The sequence below is a fragment of the Anas platyrhynchos genome, chromosome 3 (genome assembly GCF_047663525.1).
Source record: "Anas platyrhynchos isolate ZD024472 breed Pekin duck chromosome 3, IASCAAS_PekinDuck_T2T, whole genome shotgun sequence".
Classification (NCBI taxonomy): domain Eukaryota; kingdom Metazoa; phylum Chordata; class Aves; order Anseriformes; family Anatidae; genus Anas; species Anas platyrhynchos.
Genome location: NC_092589.1, coordinates 14,406,116 through 14,425,848, shown reverse-complemented (window position 1 = coordinate 14,425,848; position 19,733 = coordinate 14,406,116). Strand labels below are relative to the sequence as shown.

The 19,733-nt window shown below is 48.1% G+C and overlaps 2 protein-coding genes and 1 long non-coding RNA gene across 3 annotated transcripts; 2 read left to right on the top strand and 1 right to left on the bottom strand.

Annotated features, from left to right (window-relative positions):
* The first annotated feature begins 2,450 nt into the window (after positions 1-2,450).
* Positions 2,451-4,717, top strand: LOC101802430 (uncharacterized). Its single transcript, XM_013099102.5, has 2 exons — positions 2,451-3,190; positions 4,592-4,717. The coding sequence occupies exons 1-2, from the start codon at positions 3,071-3,073 to the stop codon at positions 4,715-4,717; spliced, it is 246 nt and encodes an 81-aa protein (XP_012954556.2). The 5' UTR covers positions 2,451-3,070.
* A 1,548-nt stretch (positions 4,718-6,265) lies between these two features.
* LOC140002093 (uncharacterized) lies at positions 6,266-12,554 on the bottom strand. The gene is made up of 6 exons (XR_011808025.1): positions 12,210-12,554; positions 11,595-11,669; positions 9,902-10,114; positions 9,267-9,353; positions 6,967-7,021; positions 6,266-6,596 (listed from the first exon to the last, which is right to left on the bottom strand). It is a non-coding gene; the product is annotated as an uncharacterized lncRNA (long non-coding RNA).
* A 706-nt stretch (positions 12,555-13,260) lies between these two features.
* ARHGEF33 (Rho guanine nucleotide exchange factor 33) lies at positions 13,261-16,272 on the top strand. Its single transcript, XM_072035348.1, has one exon. The coding sequence runs from the start codon at positions 13,623-13,625 to the stop codon at positions 14,385-14,387; it is 765 nt and encodes a 254-aa protein (XP_071891449.1). The 5' UTR covers positions 13,261-13,622; the 3' UTR covers positions 14,388-16,272.
* The last annotated feature ends 3,461 nt before the right edge of the window (positions 16,273-19,733 follow it).

Sequence of the window (19,733 nt, the reverse complement as noted above, 5' to 3'; positions counted from 1 at the left end):
ACACAGCTGAAGGAAAGGAAGGCAGGTAAAATAGGACTCTTAATTTTTTTGTTGTTTGTTTTGGTTTGGGTTTTTTTTTGGAACAGGCACATGTCAGTTCTTGGGCAGGTTCTAAGGATGCACTGTGACCATGCAGATTCATTTATCCTCTAGGCATCAGGTAGTTCAAATTAACTTGCTAAAGTGTGTTCCTCTTCAACTTTATTTATTCCCATGAATAGCTGGAACCAGGTAACATACTACAGTTAAACTCTTGCCATGTTTCCATGCTAGGATGCTTTAGAAAACTGACCTGGCTTGACTTTCCAAGAGTTCACAACAGACCAGTGAACTCTCTCATTCTGCAAGCATAATCATCTGGGCAAGACAACAGCATGAACATCAGCATGAGCCAATGCTGCACAGCTTCCATTTGTTGTAGCAGCCCATGGGATTGAACGAGCTCAACCTAAAATCCAGTGCTGACGCACTACACTGCAGGAGTTCAAGGGTGTGTTGCTCCTATATTGCTCCACTCAAGCTTGGATGAAACTTGCATGCAATGCTGCAAGACTGTTTATGCTTCCTAGCTATGCCTCAAGCCGTGAAGGCAGCAGAGGAGGGAGTTCTCAGGGTTTCAGGACTTCACGCAAGCTCTGGCAGGTGTGGCTGATCGATATTGCTGCTTCCATCCATCCAATGGCAAAGCAAAATGCAAATGTAAGATGTATTTCTGTATCTGAAATAGCTGTTTGCCAGCCACCTGGGGCCAAGGAAGGATGTCCCTGGCAGGATAGACCCAGAGCAGTGTCCTGCAGGACACAGAAAGGAACCAAGCTAGCAAGGTGACTGGAAAAGCAGAGGTTGACCAACAGTGAGCCCCCAAATAGAAAAGTGACCATTTGCTGAAACACAGGGGATATTTTTGTCCAGTCTGTACTCCAAATCTCTTCTGGCTGCCTGAACTCTGACTTTGCCACACAAGGCCACTGAACTCCCTGCAGTAGTCCTTTTTTTGTTGTTGACTTTGCTGATGCCTAGCAGTTTTTTGTTTTGTTTTGTTTTTTTTACTGACACCTCTAGATGTACACTGACTATCACCCCCTACCCTTTTCAGAGGATCTGTCTAGATCAGCCCCTTTCTTGAAGCATCTGAGGAGGATACAGCCAGGCTTGCAGGCAGAAGCATTTCATTTTGAGCCTATTCTACCCGAATGTAGGTATCTCTAGGGCCAGCTTCCAGACTGCCTCCACTTGGAGGCTGCAAAGTCTCCACCCTGAAGCAGATCTCTAAACCAGACCTGACGAATCACACCTTTTCACTTTGAGGAAAATATACGATGCCTAATCCCGATGCAGGCTAGCAGAGAGACTTTGCCTCGGCAACATAAACTTGATGTTTAAGGGACTGGCAAGCACCTGTGAGCAGGGATGGGAATATTAACATTTTGCACAGCTGCAGTAATTTATGCCCCCTCTGCTTCTCCAGGCACGTACATTAGGATGTTTGATGATGCCAGGGCCATCTGACTCACCTTGCTAGGCGCTGGTAAACGCACGGATACCAGAAGCAGTGTGGTTTGCCTGCCCTAGCAGCCATGGCTCCACGCAGCTCCTCTAACCCTCCAGGCTACACTCACTACTCACAGGGTGACAACCACTGTGACATTCCTGCAGCACAGGAAGGCGTCCACTGTATAGGGGCTGAATCACGGGATCTGGAGCTCCAGCTGGCCTGGGGAGTTAGGGATGACTGCCTGAGGAGGGAAGATGTCCTCTGTCCCCACCTCCAGCCTCTTGTTCTCCCCCCACCCCATCCCAGCTCCTGTCAGTCCCGCTCCTCCTGCCCAGGCAGCTCTGGGAACGTGTAGGGAACTGTGGGGTAGGCACTGGGGTAGGAGTGGGGATGGCAGGCAGACGCCCTCTGTAAAGATGCTGTTGGTGTTGATCAGAGGAGGATGGTGCATGCCATTGCCCCAAGGTATCGGAAGCCATCTCTGCTCCATTTACAGGACTCAAGCGCCTGAGTTCCCCGGGGTGGCTGTCCTCTTACCACCAGTGCTCCAGTTTTGGACTCAGTTTATAACCAGATGTTAGGCCGAATTTCTGTTGTAAAGGTAAAAAAAAAAAAAACAAAAAAAAAACAAACACTGGTACCGAAGCACCTTGGGCCGCGACCTTGCCGTGGGCTTTGTGCAGGCAGAACAAGCGCCTTGCTCACAGCAGTGGGGGCAGAGCTCAGGGCTGCTGGCCCAAGGTATCCCTGAAGAGGGCGTCCCCGCTTGGCAAGCTGCCTGTGTCCCCTCACTGCCCACCTCCAAACCTGCCTCGTCTGCTTGCTGTGCCAGCCCGGCTCGCCCCGCTCTGTCTCCTGCTTCGCCCAGCTGTCAACCAGCTGCCTCCAGCTTAGGTTGGGAGCTCTTCCAGCAGCACCAGAGCCTCTAGGGACAGAAAACAGGGAGAGTGGGCACACTGTCCATGCCAGGGGAAACCCCCCCACTCCCTCCCCATCACAAGTTAAGAGCTGTCTCTTTCCCTGGAAAGGGCCCAGTGACAAAGGACAGAGCTTCTCCACAGCCCTCTGAGAGCGAGGAGGTGCTAGACCTATCCGGGGAGAGCACCAGCCCCACAAGCGTATGGGGGAGGAGGTCTTGCTCAAAAACTCTCACATTTTTGACTGCTCAGCTGCTTTTGGCATTGATAATCTGGCTGCTGTTACCGAAAACCTTCTTGGCATGTTTCAGGCTGTCTCCTCCTTCTGGAGACTGACAGGCTGCAACCTACCAGGGGGGCTGGAAAAACTCTGGGTACAAAAAGGGGCACATGGATTGCCCAAGTCAAACGCCTCCTGCCACGTACTGCAGCAGGAGCTGAACCTCCCCCCATGTCTCCCAGCCGTAACAGGAGGAGGAGAAAGAGGACAGCACCTTACAGGAGGGGTTACACCCAGCCTTCATGCCACTCTGAGCCACGGGTGACCCTCGGGGACACAGCCACCTGTGTCTGGGAGGAGGGACTGAGCCCACCGTGTTTGTGGTTCCTCTAGTTGCAGGCATTAGCCTCTGAGTTGAAGGCGGGTTTCACAGAAGCAATGCAGGAGCTGTCGCGAATCCAGCATGGCGAGTACGCCCTGGAGGAGAAGGTCAAGAGCTGCCGCTGTGCCATGGAAGAGAAAGTGGCTGAGATGAAGAACTCCCTCAACACCTTCAAGGTAGGAGCACAGCTGGCAGGGGGCTGCACACCTGCCACATCAGCTCGGGTGGCGTGGAGCTATTCCCTGCCTCCATCAACCCTTCCTGCTCTCAAAGAAAACAAACAGGCAGTTGTTTCAGATGTATCTGCTGCAGTTCCTTTGGCTTTGCATCTTCCCTCCAGAGCCCCAACCCAAGTGTAAAACGTGCCCTGGTGTGTTTAGCCTTCTTGAGGGGCCACCACACAAGTGCTGCCTGCTGCTTTGGGAACAAGAGACCCCTGCTCCGGGCTGCACACACAGTAGGCACACAGCATGTTCACAGGCAGTCGCTGTGCCATACCTCTCCCCAGGTCAGGTCTCCTGCATTTCCTGCAGGAATCAAAGCTGCTGGGGAGCAGGGAATTAATACAAAACCCTAAAGCTTTTGAAGTTGAGTTCCCACACGGCTGGGAGGAAGCGCAGCCTGGTTTGATCTGGCCCAAGGGGATAAAGACAAAGGACTGGGGAGAGAGCCTAGCAAGGGGGCCTGATGTGCACTTTAAACCGGTCAGCATCTCCATGCAGAAACTGGATGGCTGCCTGTGAGGAGGCAGGCAGAGGAACCGTTTTATTGCTTTTATGGTAAGTTTTCCCCATGGGGTTTTGCTGAGTCAATAATACCTTGTGAAGTTAAAGCGGGCTGCTTACCAGGAAAACCTGTTGCTGTCCCTGTGACGGGGAGAGATGGATGGTGCTGAGCAGGAGGAGCCCCGTGGGCCCAGCTGAGCAAGGCAGACAGCAGGAAACGTAAAGGCACGTGGCAGAGGTCTCAAAGCAGCCAGAGGCAGGGTTATCTAGGGCATGGATATGGGGGGAAGAAGGGTTTCAAAATCAAGACACAAGCAACAGGAGTGGCAAAAGCTGATCTCCTTCTGCCTCACATCTACACTGACTGTCTAAACAAACTCCTGGTGAAGCCACCTCCTCGCTCAGGTAAAGTCCCTCTCCTCTGATTTACAGGGACTTCATGCATCAGAGAGCTCTATGTACACACAAGGCTTGGTTGAAACTGCCTGAGGGATGCCAATGGGGAGGATATGCTGACAGTGAGCTACACACACAGCAAGGTTACAGCAGTCATCGTTTCTTTAGAAATCAGGCTAAAAAGGCAGCTTCCAGGCCCTAATTTAACTGTTAGCAGATGAAGCCCTACATCTCCATTTCCTAGCAGTGCCTTAACCACAGGATCTCATGTTCCTGTGATCAAATCAAGCATTGCCACACTGTGCACAGCATGTATTACATACATTAGACTTGAAACAAAAAATCACAGGGACACTTCCCTGCAGCACCCCAAAGCACCTCCAGTCCACACCAGCCACGTGCTCTATAAGGCTGACAGGCACAGTGGGAATGCTTGTGCTTTTGCTTGTTCCTCAGGAGGAGCTCAGCGATGCAAAGTCAATGATTGAAGAAATCAGTGCCAAGCAGGAGGAAATGCAACAGAAAATTGAGCAGCTTCAGCAGGAGAAGAGGCGGGAATCACGGAAAGTGAAAGCTAAGTAAGGGCCTGAACTCCAGGGTTCCAGAAGTGCTAATTAGCAGTGGTGTCTATTCTGCTCATTTCCTTACCACTTCATCTCAGTCTTTTCCTAGCTGGACATATGTATAAATCCTGATTGTTACTGGAAGCTCCAGCCTTTAATTTCTCCCTGGCTTTTAGACACATATACTCCATAGAGCAAATACAGCAGATAAACACCAACACCTCGGTGGGATTCCAGCCTCAACAGCCCCAGCAGCCCGCAGGGAAAGCAGGTCCTGGTGAAACAAACAGACCTGTTAGGGAAGAAATACAACTGTAAGTCAGGAGCCCTCACCATTAAAAGCTATCCCAAAGCCAACCCCATCCAGACAACAGTGTTGCAGCTTCCCCTCCCTTCTCCCTCTGCCGAGCATGCAGGACTCAGCAGTCTCCTGAGCATGCAGCCACCATTTTTCCTGTCACCAGCTTTTTCTGCTCTGAGCAGGCACACACTGGAGCATGTTTGCACACTGCTGGGCCGCACTGTTGCTGTGAGGAGGCAGACTGCTCATCCACCTTGGCCCTGATTAGCCTCCCTCTTGATGATAGATGTACAGCTGCCTTGGTGCAAATACTTGGCTAGCCAAATCTAGGCGAGGCCCTGAGCTAATTAAGCCCTTTAATTGGATAAAATATGCTCTGAAAAAGAGCAGATCTGAAATAACCTTCTCCTATAAGCACTGAAGTTACTTTTATAACATTGTTCATGAACTTCATGTATCAAATCCAATTCCTTTCCTAGTATCTGTTGGAATTGTCCTACTTCTGACTCTGTGCTTGTACTGGTGTCTGCCACAAGTGCAGTAGAAGATTCCTGTTTTCCAGCTGTCCCATTCTTTGTGTTTGTACAGAAGAGCACAAAAGGATGACCACAGCTCACAGACAGTGCCTACACCTCTCCAGGGCAGCCCATTTCGATCCATTAACCTCCCAGAACCTGTGATGATCAACGAAGATTTTACAAGCCTTTTGCACAACGTGACTTATGAAAAAGGTAGGAAAGACAGTAGGCAAGTACAGTGCCTTCCTCAGGAAAAAGAGTCCAGAAAAGGTCAATGGTTTAAGAGGACACCATGTTTTACTAAGGTGTCATCAGCAGGAAGAGAATGGGGGTGCAGCACAGCTCCTGGGTCTGTGCATGTACCTCAGTGTTGTGTCTCAGTAACTCATGGCCTCAGCACTGGCCTGGATTCAGGAGATGCTGCCCTGTGAAAACTGTTCCAAAAGTCATTTCTTGCCTCCTCCAAGGAAAGGGAAGTAGGCTAGAGCTTCTTCCCTGAAATGCTAGTGGCACAAACACCCAGTCAAGTAGAAGCCCCTGACAGAAATGCTACAACCCGTGGAGTTGTTTTCTTGTAAGGGAGCAGAGCATAGAAGGGAGGATCACAGGGACTGGGCTGACAGAACATCTGGTGTCATTAAAGGGACACACCAGTGGCTCATTTGACAAGGGGACATGGGGGCTGGTACATCAGCACACCAGGCTGGTGCTATCACTGCCAGCAAGGACAAGCCAGGACTGCTCAGGCTCCAAGGTCACACAACACTGAGCATAACAGGGACCCCACATTAGCCTGCCTGCAAGTACTACTGAAACAAAGACTGCAGGAAAAGCCACAACAGTAAGGAGTAGCTTCTTCTTCCATGGAGGATTTAACAGGGTGTTCACATACCAAAACCACAAAAGAGTAGAAGATATAACCTTACAGACCAGGTTGGGCAGGAAGAAACCTGCTTTACAGCCATCTTCCCTCGTAACATTTCCCTTTGCTCTTCAACAGTGTCTGACACCAGGATCATGCCGATAGGAGATGGAAGTGTTAAAGTCGTAGCAGGTCCAGGTAGGAAAATCTTGAATTGCTAAAAACCAAACAAAATACAGTAGGACTGACTGATTTAGAGCACTTAATTTACTGCATTAAGAAACGCTTTCAGAGCATGCATTTCACAAGCACGGCTTTCACTTTGCCATGGACCCCCATTATCATACTTGCAGCTGAGATGTAAAGATAAATCCAGAAGCCTGAAGTGCCAAATAACTGATGGACAATGCAACACACATATTCAGCAGGCAAAAACTTTCTCTGCTGCTTCTGCAGTGGCCTTGCAGAAAGGAAAAGTCAAGGCTCACTGATAGGACAAAAAATAACTGAAAGCCATTCTGCCACTTGGGAAAAGATGGTCTTTGCAGTTGCTGCACACCAGTAGAGCTGGTGAGCTGATTATTCACCTGTCAGCTTCCAGATTCCTCATAGACATGCCTGAAGAGTAGCAAAGGAGTTTCTCTGGGAAAAAAAAAAAAAAAAAAAGGTTAAGAACTTAATGAAGGCCCTAGTAAAGGAACACTAAGGATCCTGGCCAGCAATAGGACACATGAGAACAACTGTCAGATGTTTGCACTGTTCACTTGAAGTTCTGAGAGAAGAGCTGTTCTGGACAGCTCTTTGGCTAGAATCCACTTATAAAAAAAGAACAAAGCTATAGAAGATGGTTCATTGCAACCCAAATTCAAACTTTGCATTAAATTGCACTTAAATTGCATTAAAGCCATTCCAGACCAGTGGCACCACTTCACCCTCTCCTACATTCTCTGTGATTTAATAGCCTCAGTCTATCAGTCCTGCTGCTGCTTACATAATCAGTACGGAAAGCTTTAAGAGCAATGGCAGTTTACATTTATTAAGAGTGGCATTTAAATCTTACTTATATTTTGTATTCCAGAATACCTGTCAATAAATTTGTCATATTAACAAGTCCTTAAGCTTCCCAAAACCCTGAAGCGCAACCATACTTGGAACGTACCTTTTTTCTTTTCTAACTTGTACCTGATTTTGGACCTTATTTGGTCTGAAAATAAGTGATGGAGGAGTGCAAGCCTGGTTCTGCAGAAGTGCTCGCCAACTGCACTTCCATTTATAGCTGTAAATTAACTCTACAAGGCTATAGCACCTGCAAAGCAGGGAGAATGCTTCAAGCTCCCCATTAGATAACCAGGTCATCTACCAGCTGTAGTATAACCTATCAACTAAGATGTCATGACCCATGCAGCTCTTTCCCATTGCAGGACCAACCCTGGAGACAGATGACAGCCTCAAGCCTCCCATGACAACAGATGGCCAGTCAAAGGTGCACCTGCCATCAACAGTATGGAAGCAGCCCAAGGACACCAAGGACTGGGGAGACGAATACATCTCCAAAGAGCAACCAGAAAGAGGGAAAGACATGGGCCAAAGCAGATACAGCTCAGCTGACAACATTATATGCGAACCCTCTTTGGCTGGTAAGGGCAGAGGGGGAAAAAAAGAGGCCAGAGAGGCTCAAAGCTGCACTCACACCTGGTGTGAGCTGGTGATTGCTTTTTACAGATGGAGACAAACAAGCCAGTTATCCCTGCTGGGACAGAATGCTTCAGAGTCTCCAAGATTTCTGGTGTTATTATTTCTGGTGTTATTATTGGTGGCCTGTGCCATCAGAAAATACACAAACATGCTCTGCAGCCAGGACACCCATTCCTCTTTCCAAGACCAGGCAGGTTCAGGGTATTAGTGGGGTTGTGGACACTGTAGCTAGTTACGCGGGTAAAAAATACAACTTCTGTGGGAAACTGGATATGAATCCAGTGGATATGAATGTGGGTTGTTTTGCCTTTGATAGCTTTAATTTTTCCTAAGATATCGGGGAAAAAAGTGTAATTCACAGGGCAGAACACATTCGCTTTGGAGCTTTCTCAGCAAGCAATACAACTTCAGTCATATCTGTTGCACACTGTAGCATGAGGCTAGAATCCTGTATTTGGGGTAAAGCTGACACGGAGACAAGACATTGATCTAATTTTCAGCAGTTTCTGCTTTCATGACTTAGTATCAGTTCACCAGGGAAAACATACTCTAACATGAGGCTGTCCTTGAGGCCAGCATTTCCTCATTTCTCAAACTTAACCATTATCTTCTGGAAGCCAAAAGGCAGAACATCGCTTTGGAGCTGCTGGAGTCAGAAAGGAAATACGTCATCAACCTTTCCCTGATCCTGAAGATCAAGGCCACATTGCAAGGGCCAGATGTGAAGAGGAGCACCAAAGAGAGAAGGTACTTTGTTTCGTGTGCTCTCTCTTCTGGGGATTTTTCTACAGTCTGTTCTGCTTCACCCTCTCTACCACTTTTCTTTCATCCACACAGACCTTTAAACACTTAAAGCTTTTTTCTAGTTGAAAATCAGAGACAGTGGGAGGTTTTTAAACAGCTTTTAAACAGTTCCAGTCAACTACACACCAAACTGGGGAGAAACCTTCAAAACACTGAACAATACTCAATTGGGAGAGGGTACCTGCATGTACACAGCAGCCAAAACGGCCTCCTGATGCAGTCAGGACTCCAACAAAAATAGTTAATAATATCTGTGTGTAAAGCAAGCCTGTGCTGACCATCTGCAAATGCCAACTTCAGCAGTACAGGCTTAAAGGCTGAGCTTCTGCTCCCTGTAACTGGTCTGATACTGTCTCCCTCCAGTTTCTTCCCCAACTCCCTGCGGTACCTGGTCCAGCAGCACGTTGATTTACTTCATGCTCTCCAGGAGCGAGTCCTGAGCTGGCCACGCCAAGGGATCCTAGGAGACATCTTCCTGAAGTTAACAAACGATGAGGTATGTTACAAACCCTTCTAGACTCTTCTGCTACTAATATATGACGTTTTAGCAGAATGACGGCCCACGGACAAGCCAGGATACATTTCAGTAGAAGGGCTGGACTGTGGAGCTGTGGCTAGGGTAATGCCCTTCCAGCCTGCCCAACCCACAGTGGGACCTTTCCTAGAAGGATCATCCTGATCTGATGCGTTATGAGTTTTAAGATTCATATATAAGAGAAAAATTTCTACCTCTTCAGACTCCCTACCCCTCCCACCTGCTACAAAGTTTAATACACTATACTCAACAGCTGAGCCATTCTTTTACTTGTGAGTTAAAACAAAGTCCTGAGTCCTGAAAGCTTTATACAGTTAGCAGTTCTTCTGCACTGATGAGCTCCCAGGAGTGATCGGAGGGGTATCAACAGTTTTTCATTCCAGCTGGCTCTATGACCAAATATTTCTCTTAAGTTTGTTTGTTCTTTCTCCCCCCTTTGCTCTTTCCTCATTTATAAGAACAATTTTCTGGACTACTACGTTGCTTACCTGAGGGACCTGCCAGAATGCATCTCCCTGATCCACGTGGTGATCCTGAAGGAGGTAAACTTCCTGTCCGCTTCACAGACACGTAATGGCACCACTCATGCCTGGCTTTCTTCCTGCTAGGCCTTCCCACGACAAGACTTTTCTGCCAAGCTGGTTGTTCTGTTGCTGAATACCAGTTTCCTGAATGTTGCCGTGGCCGACAGGCATTTGCACCTACAAAAAGTAACTTTAACATGTTCACCACTGTGTGTAACCAAAACTGCATTTCTGCTGTGCCATCAAACGGTATTTCAGATAAAACCTCCTAGAAAGCCCAGCTACACACATGCTATCCAGACGTATCCTGAACAAATAGAATGACTCTGGAAAAACAGAGGACCTGTTCAAACAGGGACACCAGATCTGAGGCTGTAGGTGCTAAAGTGCTTCTTTAGAAGAGAGTCTGTACTGTTCAGCTTTAGATATCTGGTCTCATCCTTGATTCGTTTTAAGCTAGGGAAATTAAAAATGTAGTTTTAAAATGCAGTAACTAAATCCCACGAATTTGCTTCCAAGACACCTGAAGAAGTCAATCTCACTTAGTTCAATTCCATTTGGGACTCCACTCTGAGCAACACTGTCTAGTTGGGGTTTCAATGAAACTTGACTAGCACACTTCAAAGACACACCCCTGCTTTATCAGGCTGAGTGCCCCCCACAGATAAACCCCTACTAATTCTGGTAGAAGGATGAAGACCACTCTTGTCACACACAAATGGTGTACTTCTGTGAACTGTTATGATTGCTCATGATAAAGCACTCATTAAAGACCAGAACTATTTGGAAGCAGACATGTCTTATCGGTGGGAGAGACTCTCAAAGTTGCTTTCTCTGTTTCAGGTAGAAGAAGAAATCAAATCTGATCTCTACATTCTGTTCTTCCATATAGTCCAGCGAATCCCTGAATACCTCATTCACCTACAGGTAGGGCCCCAGGATGGAAACTGTCTTGTTGAACCCTCGTGACAAGGCATGACTTAACTCAGAGCCAGTACACAGGCATGTACAGCTCCAGGGCTTCTGGCTAGCTCAGAGGAAAAGCAAGCTGAGAACGACTTCATTTTCACTTTTTTTTTTTTTTAACCTAAGTTTGCTTCTGTTTGCCAGTTCACCCCCTTGCCCTCACAGAACCAACCTCTCCCCAAGGAAACCAAGAGCTCTGTAACTCCTGTAACAGAGCTGGCCTCTTTGCTGAGTGATCCACTTGCCTTTTAGCTTAAAGACTGAGAGGACTAGAGGCTGCTAGGGGTAAACAACTATTCCCATGTAAAGACTGCTTAAAAACAGTTCACAGGAAGGCAATCTGAATTGTACTAAAATATTTCAGACAAGGCAAAAAAATATTATTTATCCAATGCTAAACTCAACCAGTTAGTCACCCACACCTCCCACAATTACATTTATGGCAGTTACTCATGTATTTGCACTGGAATAGTAGGTTGCAGGCCCTGTCCAAGTCCTTCAGAAACTGGTGCTGCCTAGAAAAGCTGCCATAACGCTAAGGGCAGCACCATCCACACTCTGATGTGCTAATCTATGGTCCCAAATAGCACATTCTCCCCAGAAAGGGTTAGGGCACCCTCCAAATTATCTGCTCTCCTCTGTGCCCCAGAATGTCCTGAAGTTCACGGAGCAAGAACATCCCGATTATTACCTGCTGCTGGTGTGTGTGCAGCGCCTCCGGGTTTTCATCTCACACTACAGCCTCCTCTTCCAATGCAACGAAGACCTGCTGATACAGAAGAGGAAAAAGCTGAAGAAGTAAGCGAAACATCAGCTCATTTTCTCAATCACCAGGGAAAGGGAGGTGTGGGGCCAGCCCGGTAACATGGGGTTTAGGTCCCAGGCAAGAGCAACGGGCACCTTGCTCTACTGAAATAAAACAAAGCCCTGTGCACATGAATGTTTAATAAAGCCCACTACTGGCGTTTGTTCTTCAAACTGAGGTTAGATTTGGGCTGGACCCTTCCACCTAACTCTAAGAGTGAAAGGGAATTCAGTTTAATCCTTCTAAACATGGCAGCCACATGTTTCTTCACCGCATTTGATTCCTTAAACTGATGGAAAAGTCATTCCCTAGTGGGAGAATATATTTGGAGATAGCTGCTTCAGCAGCTTGGGGCCCTGCTGAACACCATGCGTGTGGCCTGAAACCCTGCACAGGCTAACCAAAAGGCTGGGAGAGAATAACACTTATTTCACTAAGGGTTGGGGGTAGGGGAAACAAATGCCTCCCATAACCATTGAAGTGAAATGTGGCAGTACAAACCTTGAACGTAGATTCTTCAGTTGTGATTGCAGTTGTGGTTCAGGAGTCTTTGCTGAAACCAGGACTTTAGACTTTACTAAAATCGAAGTCATTGAGGGCATAGCACAGGATTAGGCTTCAAGGGAAGCTTCTCAGCGTGGAGGGTGGTAAAGGGCTGGAGCAGATTGCTGGGGAGGGACTGCTATCAAGAGAAGAATTGAGAATAGGATAGAAAACAGGATTCCTTGCTGACTGGGACAGATCAGGTAGAATAGGTCTTTCTTTGGGGTGGGAAGAGGAACACGGGAGTATTAAGGACTCTCCCAGCCCTGTTTTCTATGATTCTACATGTTCGTGCTCATTCCCTGCCTTATTTCTTAGCACGACGATGGATTTCTCCTCCCTCAGGTCGTCCCTGGTGAAGCTGTACAAAGGACTCACCTCCCAGTGCACAAGCCAAGAGGTTTCTCCAACACCCAGCGCGGCCTCCATCCGGGACAGCGGGATTCACTCAGAAGAGGCAATCCAGTCGTTCCCACCAGCACCTTCCTCTGGCACGCCAACCCCGTAAGCCTATTATCCTAGCAGAAGGCTTTTAAAGTAGCCTTTTAACAGCATTTTGGGGCTGTTCTGCTTTCTTATATTATTTCACACTGACAAGAAGAGTTCGGCTCCATCTTGGAGCGTCCCTCAAGTGGTAGCGTTATTAGATCAAACCTTAGCTTCCTTTTCATCAGACTGCCCAAACCAATCTTCCTCCCCTCTCAGTCACTCCAGGCTGCTGCCTTGGGAGCCTCAGCTGGCTCCTCCCCAGTTTCCCCACATTCATCTCAAACTGGGGACCCAATACAGCTCTGGGTGGGACCTCATCAGCAGAGGTGGGGAAAAAGCAGCTCCCCTGACTCTGCTGGCTTACCTGAACACTTGGAGGGCAGGAATTCTCCAAGTACTCCTGAAACACCCCTGGGGACAGGGTCACCCACCCCAAGAGAGGGATCTCAACCACTTGAAATGAAAATCAGACCACAGAAAAATAAGACACGGTCCCTACATTACAGAAAAAAGAGGAAGTAAAGTAAAAATCCAGAATGCAGTTGAACAAGAGAGACAACCAGCAGTTGGCTTCTCTCTCTGTTTCTGTCCATGTTGTGGTGTAGAGTACAAGAGTGAGCCAAAACTACTGGATAAGCAGTCCTGCCTCTGCAAATTTGATCCTGCCTACCCAGCCAAGCATTTTATTATTTATTTTTTAAATCAGTGGGAACTCTGTTACTCTCCTCCAAGATATGAAAACACTTTGGGGTTATAAAACCAAGAAAATGGGGTGGGGTGGAAGGGGGATGTCTCTGTCATCCTTCAGTATTCCACTTCCTTTTGTTTTGTGTGTGTGTGTGTGTATGTGTGTTTGTTTGTTTCTTATTTTTAAGGCATTTGATGCCCCAGATGAAGAAACCCCAGCCAACTGTCATGGAGAACATCCAGGCTGTAAAGCCCCCTGACTGGGAAATGGAGAGCAGAAAACATGAGAGGCCAGAGAATATCCTTGCATCCTCTCAGCTCACGGAGCAAGAACTCAAGGCTCTGACAGCTCCCTTACAATCCATCCCAGAAATGGAGTACGAAGCACCACCTGCCGACGCTGTAGGAAACACAGAGAGAGCCATCAGGACCTCTGTGGAGCTGCTGCAGGATGCAAGGAACTTCGCACCAAGCTACGAAGAGTTCGACTACCCTGGAGAGGTGTTCACCCTGCCAGGCCCCTACGAAGACGATGCCTTCCAAAACCTCGCTCTCTTTGAGAATTGCTCCCCAGCCTCCTCCGAGTCCAGCTTAGACATTTGTTTCCTCAGGCCTGTTAACTTCACGTCAGAACCAGAGAGGACAGATCATGCCTTACAGCCGTTGCCTAAGAGCTGTACCCCCGTCAGCAGCAGTACTTACAAGCGCGAGATGTTCCACAGCAAAGGCAAGCAGCTGAGCAGGTCTCTGAAGGAGCTGCCGAGGAGCGCCGAGGGTGTGAGCTCCAGACTCTACAGCACACGGAGCAGCAGTGGGAGCCGGCTACAGCAGAAGCAGGAGAGGAATGTCCAGCCTCACATGATCTCAGCCTCATCCCGAAGCTCCCAAAGGAGCTACTTCCCCCCACAGAGAGGAGCGGGTGAAAAACAGAGCTTTTTGGAAGTAAGGAGGCTTAAATAGGAGGAGAAAAAAAAAAAAAAAAAGGCACGTGGTGGTGCAGAAGCAGCAACAGCAGCAGGAGAAAGATCTGAGATACAGTTAGGGCAGACCTTGCCAAGCTAGCTTCCAAATCCACACATTCAAAGCCCTCATCTGCATGTATGTGCCCAAGGGAGGGAACAAGACACAGGACAGCTCCTTTTCACACACAACTACCCTGGGGCCAAACACGGGCATGAGGCACACAGCTGGCTGAGTGATAGACAGAGCACCCCTGAGATGAGCTAGCCTCTCATGTACCTCTAGCTGTCACTGAGCTTCCCCCATGAGCAAACATTCTACCTGATTAGGGTCATTAAGTGTGAGCAAACCCATTCAAAATGAGCGCTACAGGGTGGCACCCAGTTAAAAAGGTGCCTTTTTACCTGCTATGAGGAGGTGCTGGGTTAAGAAATCCAAGGGATTTAGTATTAGATTCTCAGCTGGCTCTGCTGAACTCAGCCCATTGACACTAACAAGGATCTGGTCCATGGGTTTTGTTTCGCCTGTGTTTGTTGCGTGGATCATGGAGCCGTGCTAAAGTCTGTGGAAAAAAGGAGAGAGCCCAGCAACGGTGTCCTTCTCCCTCAGACAACCACTGGCATGGCAGGCAGCACTCTGGTCTTTCAGGGACTAGATCTTGCTGTGATAATGTCTCTGTAGTTTGTAGTGCCTGCTCAGTCAGCTTTGGGCTGCCACAGACAGGGGAGAAAGCCCTTAATGAATATCTAGGCCCCACACCCTCCACAGTTCCCCGGGAAGAGGCCAAGGGTGCTGTGAAGTGCTTAAGCTAGCTTCTTCAGTGCTGCCTGGAGAAACACCCTCCTGGCGAAAGGAGGCAAGCTGCAGGGGAGGCTGTAAATGCAGATGAGGATGGGAGGAAAGCTCCAATGGCCTGACTGAAAATGCAGCAGGGAAACCTCCAAAGAGAGGAAAAAGCCCAAGTGAGTGAAGAAGGTGGTAGAACCGGGGCGATGAGGCAGAGAGAGAAGAGGTGTAGGGACAGAGCCCATCCAGAAACAAGAGCCTGTGAGCTGTCTGGCACTCACCTGCACAGAGCTATGGCCCCCAGCAGGCTGTAGATGGGGAGCTAGTCCAAAACTGCAGGACATGCTCTCCCCCACAGAGCAATAGAGACCGCTGTGGCAACTGTGGGCAGAACTGGAGAAAAGGGGCTTGTGCCCAGTGCCATTCTGAGGGGAACTCAGTACTCTCCTGCAAGTGGAAGAGGTCTTTTAGTGGCACATTTACCACAAAATGTATGTGCTACCAAAGCTCCCTGCCCCACCGATATAAAATCAGGGAGCAACAGAGCCAACAGAAGCATCTCTCACACCATAGCAGCTCAGGAAGCCTCCCTCTCCTAGGGTAAAGAGAGCTCACAAGCAAGGAGAGGGTGGGAAGGAGCTGCTCCTTCAACTCTCCATGCTGACTCACTCCCTTGTTGGTAGTAAAAAGGGGCTAGTAAGACCCCCTAACTGAAAATCTTAACAAAGAAGGCTCCAGTTCCCTTTAACAGCGCTTCTTTCTCCACAACTCTGCCAATGCCTCAGCTTCACAGAGCCAGCAACAAGCTCTCTGCAGAGGCCTGAGCGGTGTTGTCTGCCAGCACCTCCTCACCCACCAGGCCCCTCCTAGCACAGAGAGGGAGAAGGAAAAGGGGACAAGGATGTGAGGTTGCAAACACTGGTTAAATTGTCTTTTCCCTTTTAGGAGCTCCATGCAGAAGACAACACCAGGTTCTGCCAGAAGGATGACAATGAGCAAACATCCTTCAGCGACCACAACCCGCGGCACGAGCCCAAGGGGGGTTTCCGGAGCTCCTTCCGCAAGCTCTTCAAAAAGAAATAAGCAGCCCCAAAAAAAAATAAAAGGCAGGCCACAGCCTAAGCGCGGCAGTGCTTCCCCAGGTCCCTGAGGGTGGAGACAGACAGCAAGGCCCCGAGATGTCCCCCGACTAACACAGTAGGCGGAGGGGTGGGGGAGAGGAGACTGTCACGACTGCCTCACAAACGCGTCCTGCTCTTCCTAGCACAGGGGAGGGCCAGGCTATGGGTTGGAGCAGAGCTCAGGCAGCAGGTCCAGAAAGCACAGGAACTTGCTAGCTTTTACCCCTGCCTGACTTAACTTTCCTCAGAGTTTTGGAAAGCTTGAGCCAAATCCCGTTATCTTCTCCTCCCCCTCATCCCTCAACACTGCTTGATTTGCCACACATCTTCGCTCTTCCAAATACAAGCCCGGCCTAATTTGGGCTCACCCGCAACAAAGGGGTTGCATTTGCAGCCTTGGCATCCTGGCCAGAAGTCTGAAATTCCCCTCTTTCCAAAGAAAAACCACCATCAGAGATGTCTTCCAGGAGGCCGGCTCACACTACCCAGTTGGTTTGAGAAGGACTAACAAGCATCAGCTGAAGCACCTGGGCTTTGTACTGCTTCATCAGCATCACCCCTTTTTTTTGGACTTGCATCACTCCCTGAAATCCTCCTCCACCTTTTAATCGATGCACTGTTGTTTCTTGACTTGCCTCCTCCTGTACGAATCTCCGCTCTTGCTGGAGACAGATGACCAGGGCCTGCCACAAGAGACAAAGACTCTCCTCCATTCTACACCCACGGTGGATCGATGCAGACACTGCAGCAGTCAACCAGCTCCCCATACGCAATACATCTTAAATACTCTCTGCTAACTCTCTTTTGACCTGGCACCACCTTACGAGCCCGAGCACACGAAGCACCTTGCTGTGGAGTAGTTCTTCTATAAATAATTGAGGCACCAGGGCAGGAAAGCCAATGGAGCCCCAAGTTCAGAGTTAGAGCATTCCTTCACGCACAAAGACACGCTTCTCCCCACAAAGCCATACACGTGCCCTCACCACACCTCGACACGACAAACCCTTGGCAGCACCATTCTTCATAGAAAACGACAGATTTTGTCTTTTTAGATGATATGGAGAGAAAAAAAGCCCTCTGGTGCATTATCCATGCCACACCCCAGCAGCCTGTTGGTACAGGGCTGTGACACAAACTGAATTTGGGACATGAGTAGGGCAGTTTGAAGACTAAACATGGTTTTTACCTGCTCTTTTGGCAGGGTTGTGACACTGGTCTATCATGAAGGACAGTTTCACCTGAAAAGATTGTGAACTGTCTGCATGGGGAGAAGGGGTTGCATGTCCACTGGGGAGAAGGGGTTGCATGGCTGTGAGATTAGGGGCTTGGGACTAACACTACTGCAGGGTGACTGAATCTGGTGCTGAGAAGAGCACCCACCATGCCGTACGGCTCTCCAGACAGCAGCAATGGTGCAGGGAGGGCAGGGAAGAAGTGTCCTTGCCACAGTGGCTCACCCCGAGGCAGATGCAGGGCCTGCAGCTCTCCCATACTGCCAACTGAAAGCATTTGCCATCTGCTTTACCTCCTCTGTTGGAGAAGAGGAGGTGGGTGGGAAAAGGGTTATTCACACCTAAAACAAACAAAATCCATCTTCTATCAAAGTTTTCCCAACATTTCAAGAAAGTGACCAAACTAAAACTTCAGAGACAAAAATGTCACAGACGATGCCTGCCCCATAGATTTTAGTGGACCCAAAATAGCTACCAAAAATCCACCTCTCCTCCTTCTGAGATGAAGGGGGAAATATATCCTTTGTTTGTTTTGCATCTTTTGGAAACTATCCTGGGAAGATTTATTATTTATGGTTTTTAATGACAAAAAGAATTCCATCTCTCCATTTCTCACATCCTCATTAAATGACAAATTCTCTGGCCCTTCCCAACCGGAGCTACTCCACACTGAACAGCCACTGCCTCACCAACACACCCCTAGAACTTCACAGCTCTCAGTCAGTGCACAGCCAGGAAAGAAATACATAATAAGAGCCAGGTATTTGTAACTGAGCCATCAGCAAAGCCTGTTTGTTCTGCAGAGAAATCAGCCACTGACAGACCTACTTGTTTGTCCATGGACCCAGAGTCTTATCAATATGGATGAGTTTCCTTCCCCACATCATCCCTATCCTGTCATGCTGAATTTACTTGCTGAGAAATACTTGGATTTTGAATTTCAGTCCAATGTAATGCACTGATGCCGTCAAGGGCTCTGAGTCTTGTGTCTTTGTGTGTCACACATGACAAGATCTCTGTCCTTCACAGAACAAACTTGCTCCTCACACTTGCCAGACAGATACCAGGGTAGAAACAGCACAAGAAGAAAAACCTACGTGCTAACATCTCCTGGGTGAGGAAATCCTTCTAGAGTGGCAGACCCTTGCTTGTAAAATGCACATGGATTTTAGCTTCTATTTTAGTGATTTAAGGCATGGTCAGAATTGATGGTTATTATTTCTTTCTGATCCTGTATGAGTTCTTACTTCCAGGCCTATATTTATCATTTGAGATATCCTGAGTATTTCCTTGTACCTGCTCAGAACTTGCAAAATGTAAATAAAACAAATGAAAACTGCTCAGCACCACAACAGAAACACAGCCTCTTGCAGGATCTGACCCAACTTCACCTTTAGTATGTGTATGTACTCTGGAATATTTTTCTTCCTGTGCCAAATAAACGTTGCTTTTAAATAATGCTGCTGTCTCTTTTATACTGAATCAGCCGTAAGACTGCATGCATTAAAAGGAGGAACATGTTTCCCAAGGCCCATTTGGAGGCGACATCATTGACAAAACCCTGTTACACTGAGCACACAATCACGTAAGAAGACTGTTTCCATACACCTTATTTCAAGGCTCTGAACCAGCAATCCGATAAAAAGCTCTTGCTCTCTCTAGACTTCTGCTCAAGATCTGTTCCTGCTGTTGGTGCAGCTCCGTGGGACATTTCTTCAGTGCCACTCTCCACCTCTTCCAGCTGCCACTGCTACAGACATTAGCCTTCACAAAAAATCCCACAAGCTTCCTCCACTAACATACCCAACACTGAAATTTCAACTATCCAACTCAGTAAGAGATCTCAACACATTCCCGTATTAATGACGAATCTGTCATGTATCTTTTTTTTTTTTTTTGCCAAAATTTAATTCCAGCTCTTGCTTTTGTCACATTCTCAGCAGACCCCAAAACAATGACACCACAAAGGGCAACCTCAGCCCTGGTGCTCATGCCTTCCCTGCAAGCACAAGTAACATCCCTACTACTGCTCCCCGCAGCCTTGGTTTTCATTTACTGACTCTGCTCTTTGAAAGCAAGTTTGGTCTGTTGCTAGATACAAGCTATTAAACATACCGCCCCTTTGTTCAGTATGACCTGATTCAACAAGGAGACAAGACACAGGCTCTTGGACGAAACCGAATAGCTAAAAAAAATCATTCTGCAAA

Excerpts from the sequence above, each read along its gene's own strand:
- LOC101802430 (XM_013099102.5), top strand. The coding sequence starts at position 3,071 with ATGCAGGAGCTGTCGCGAATCCAGCATGGCGAGTACGCCCTGGAGGAG. Across the intron at positions 3,191-4,591 it reads ACTCCCTCAACACCTTCAAG|GAGGAGCTCAGCGATGCAAA; the intron begins GTAGGAGCACAG and ends CTTGTTCCTCAG.
- ARHGEF33 (XM_072035348.1), top strand. The coding sequence starts at position 13,623 with ATGCCCCAGATGAAGAAACCCCAGCCAACTGTCATGGAGAACATCCAG.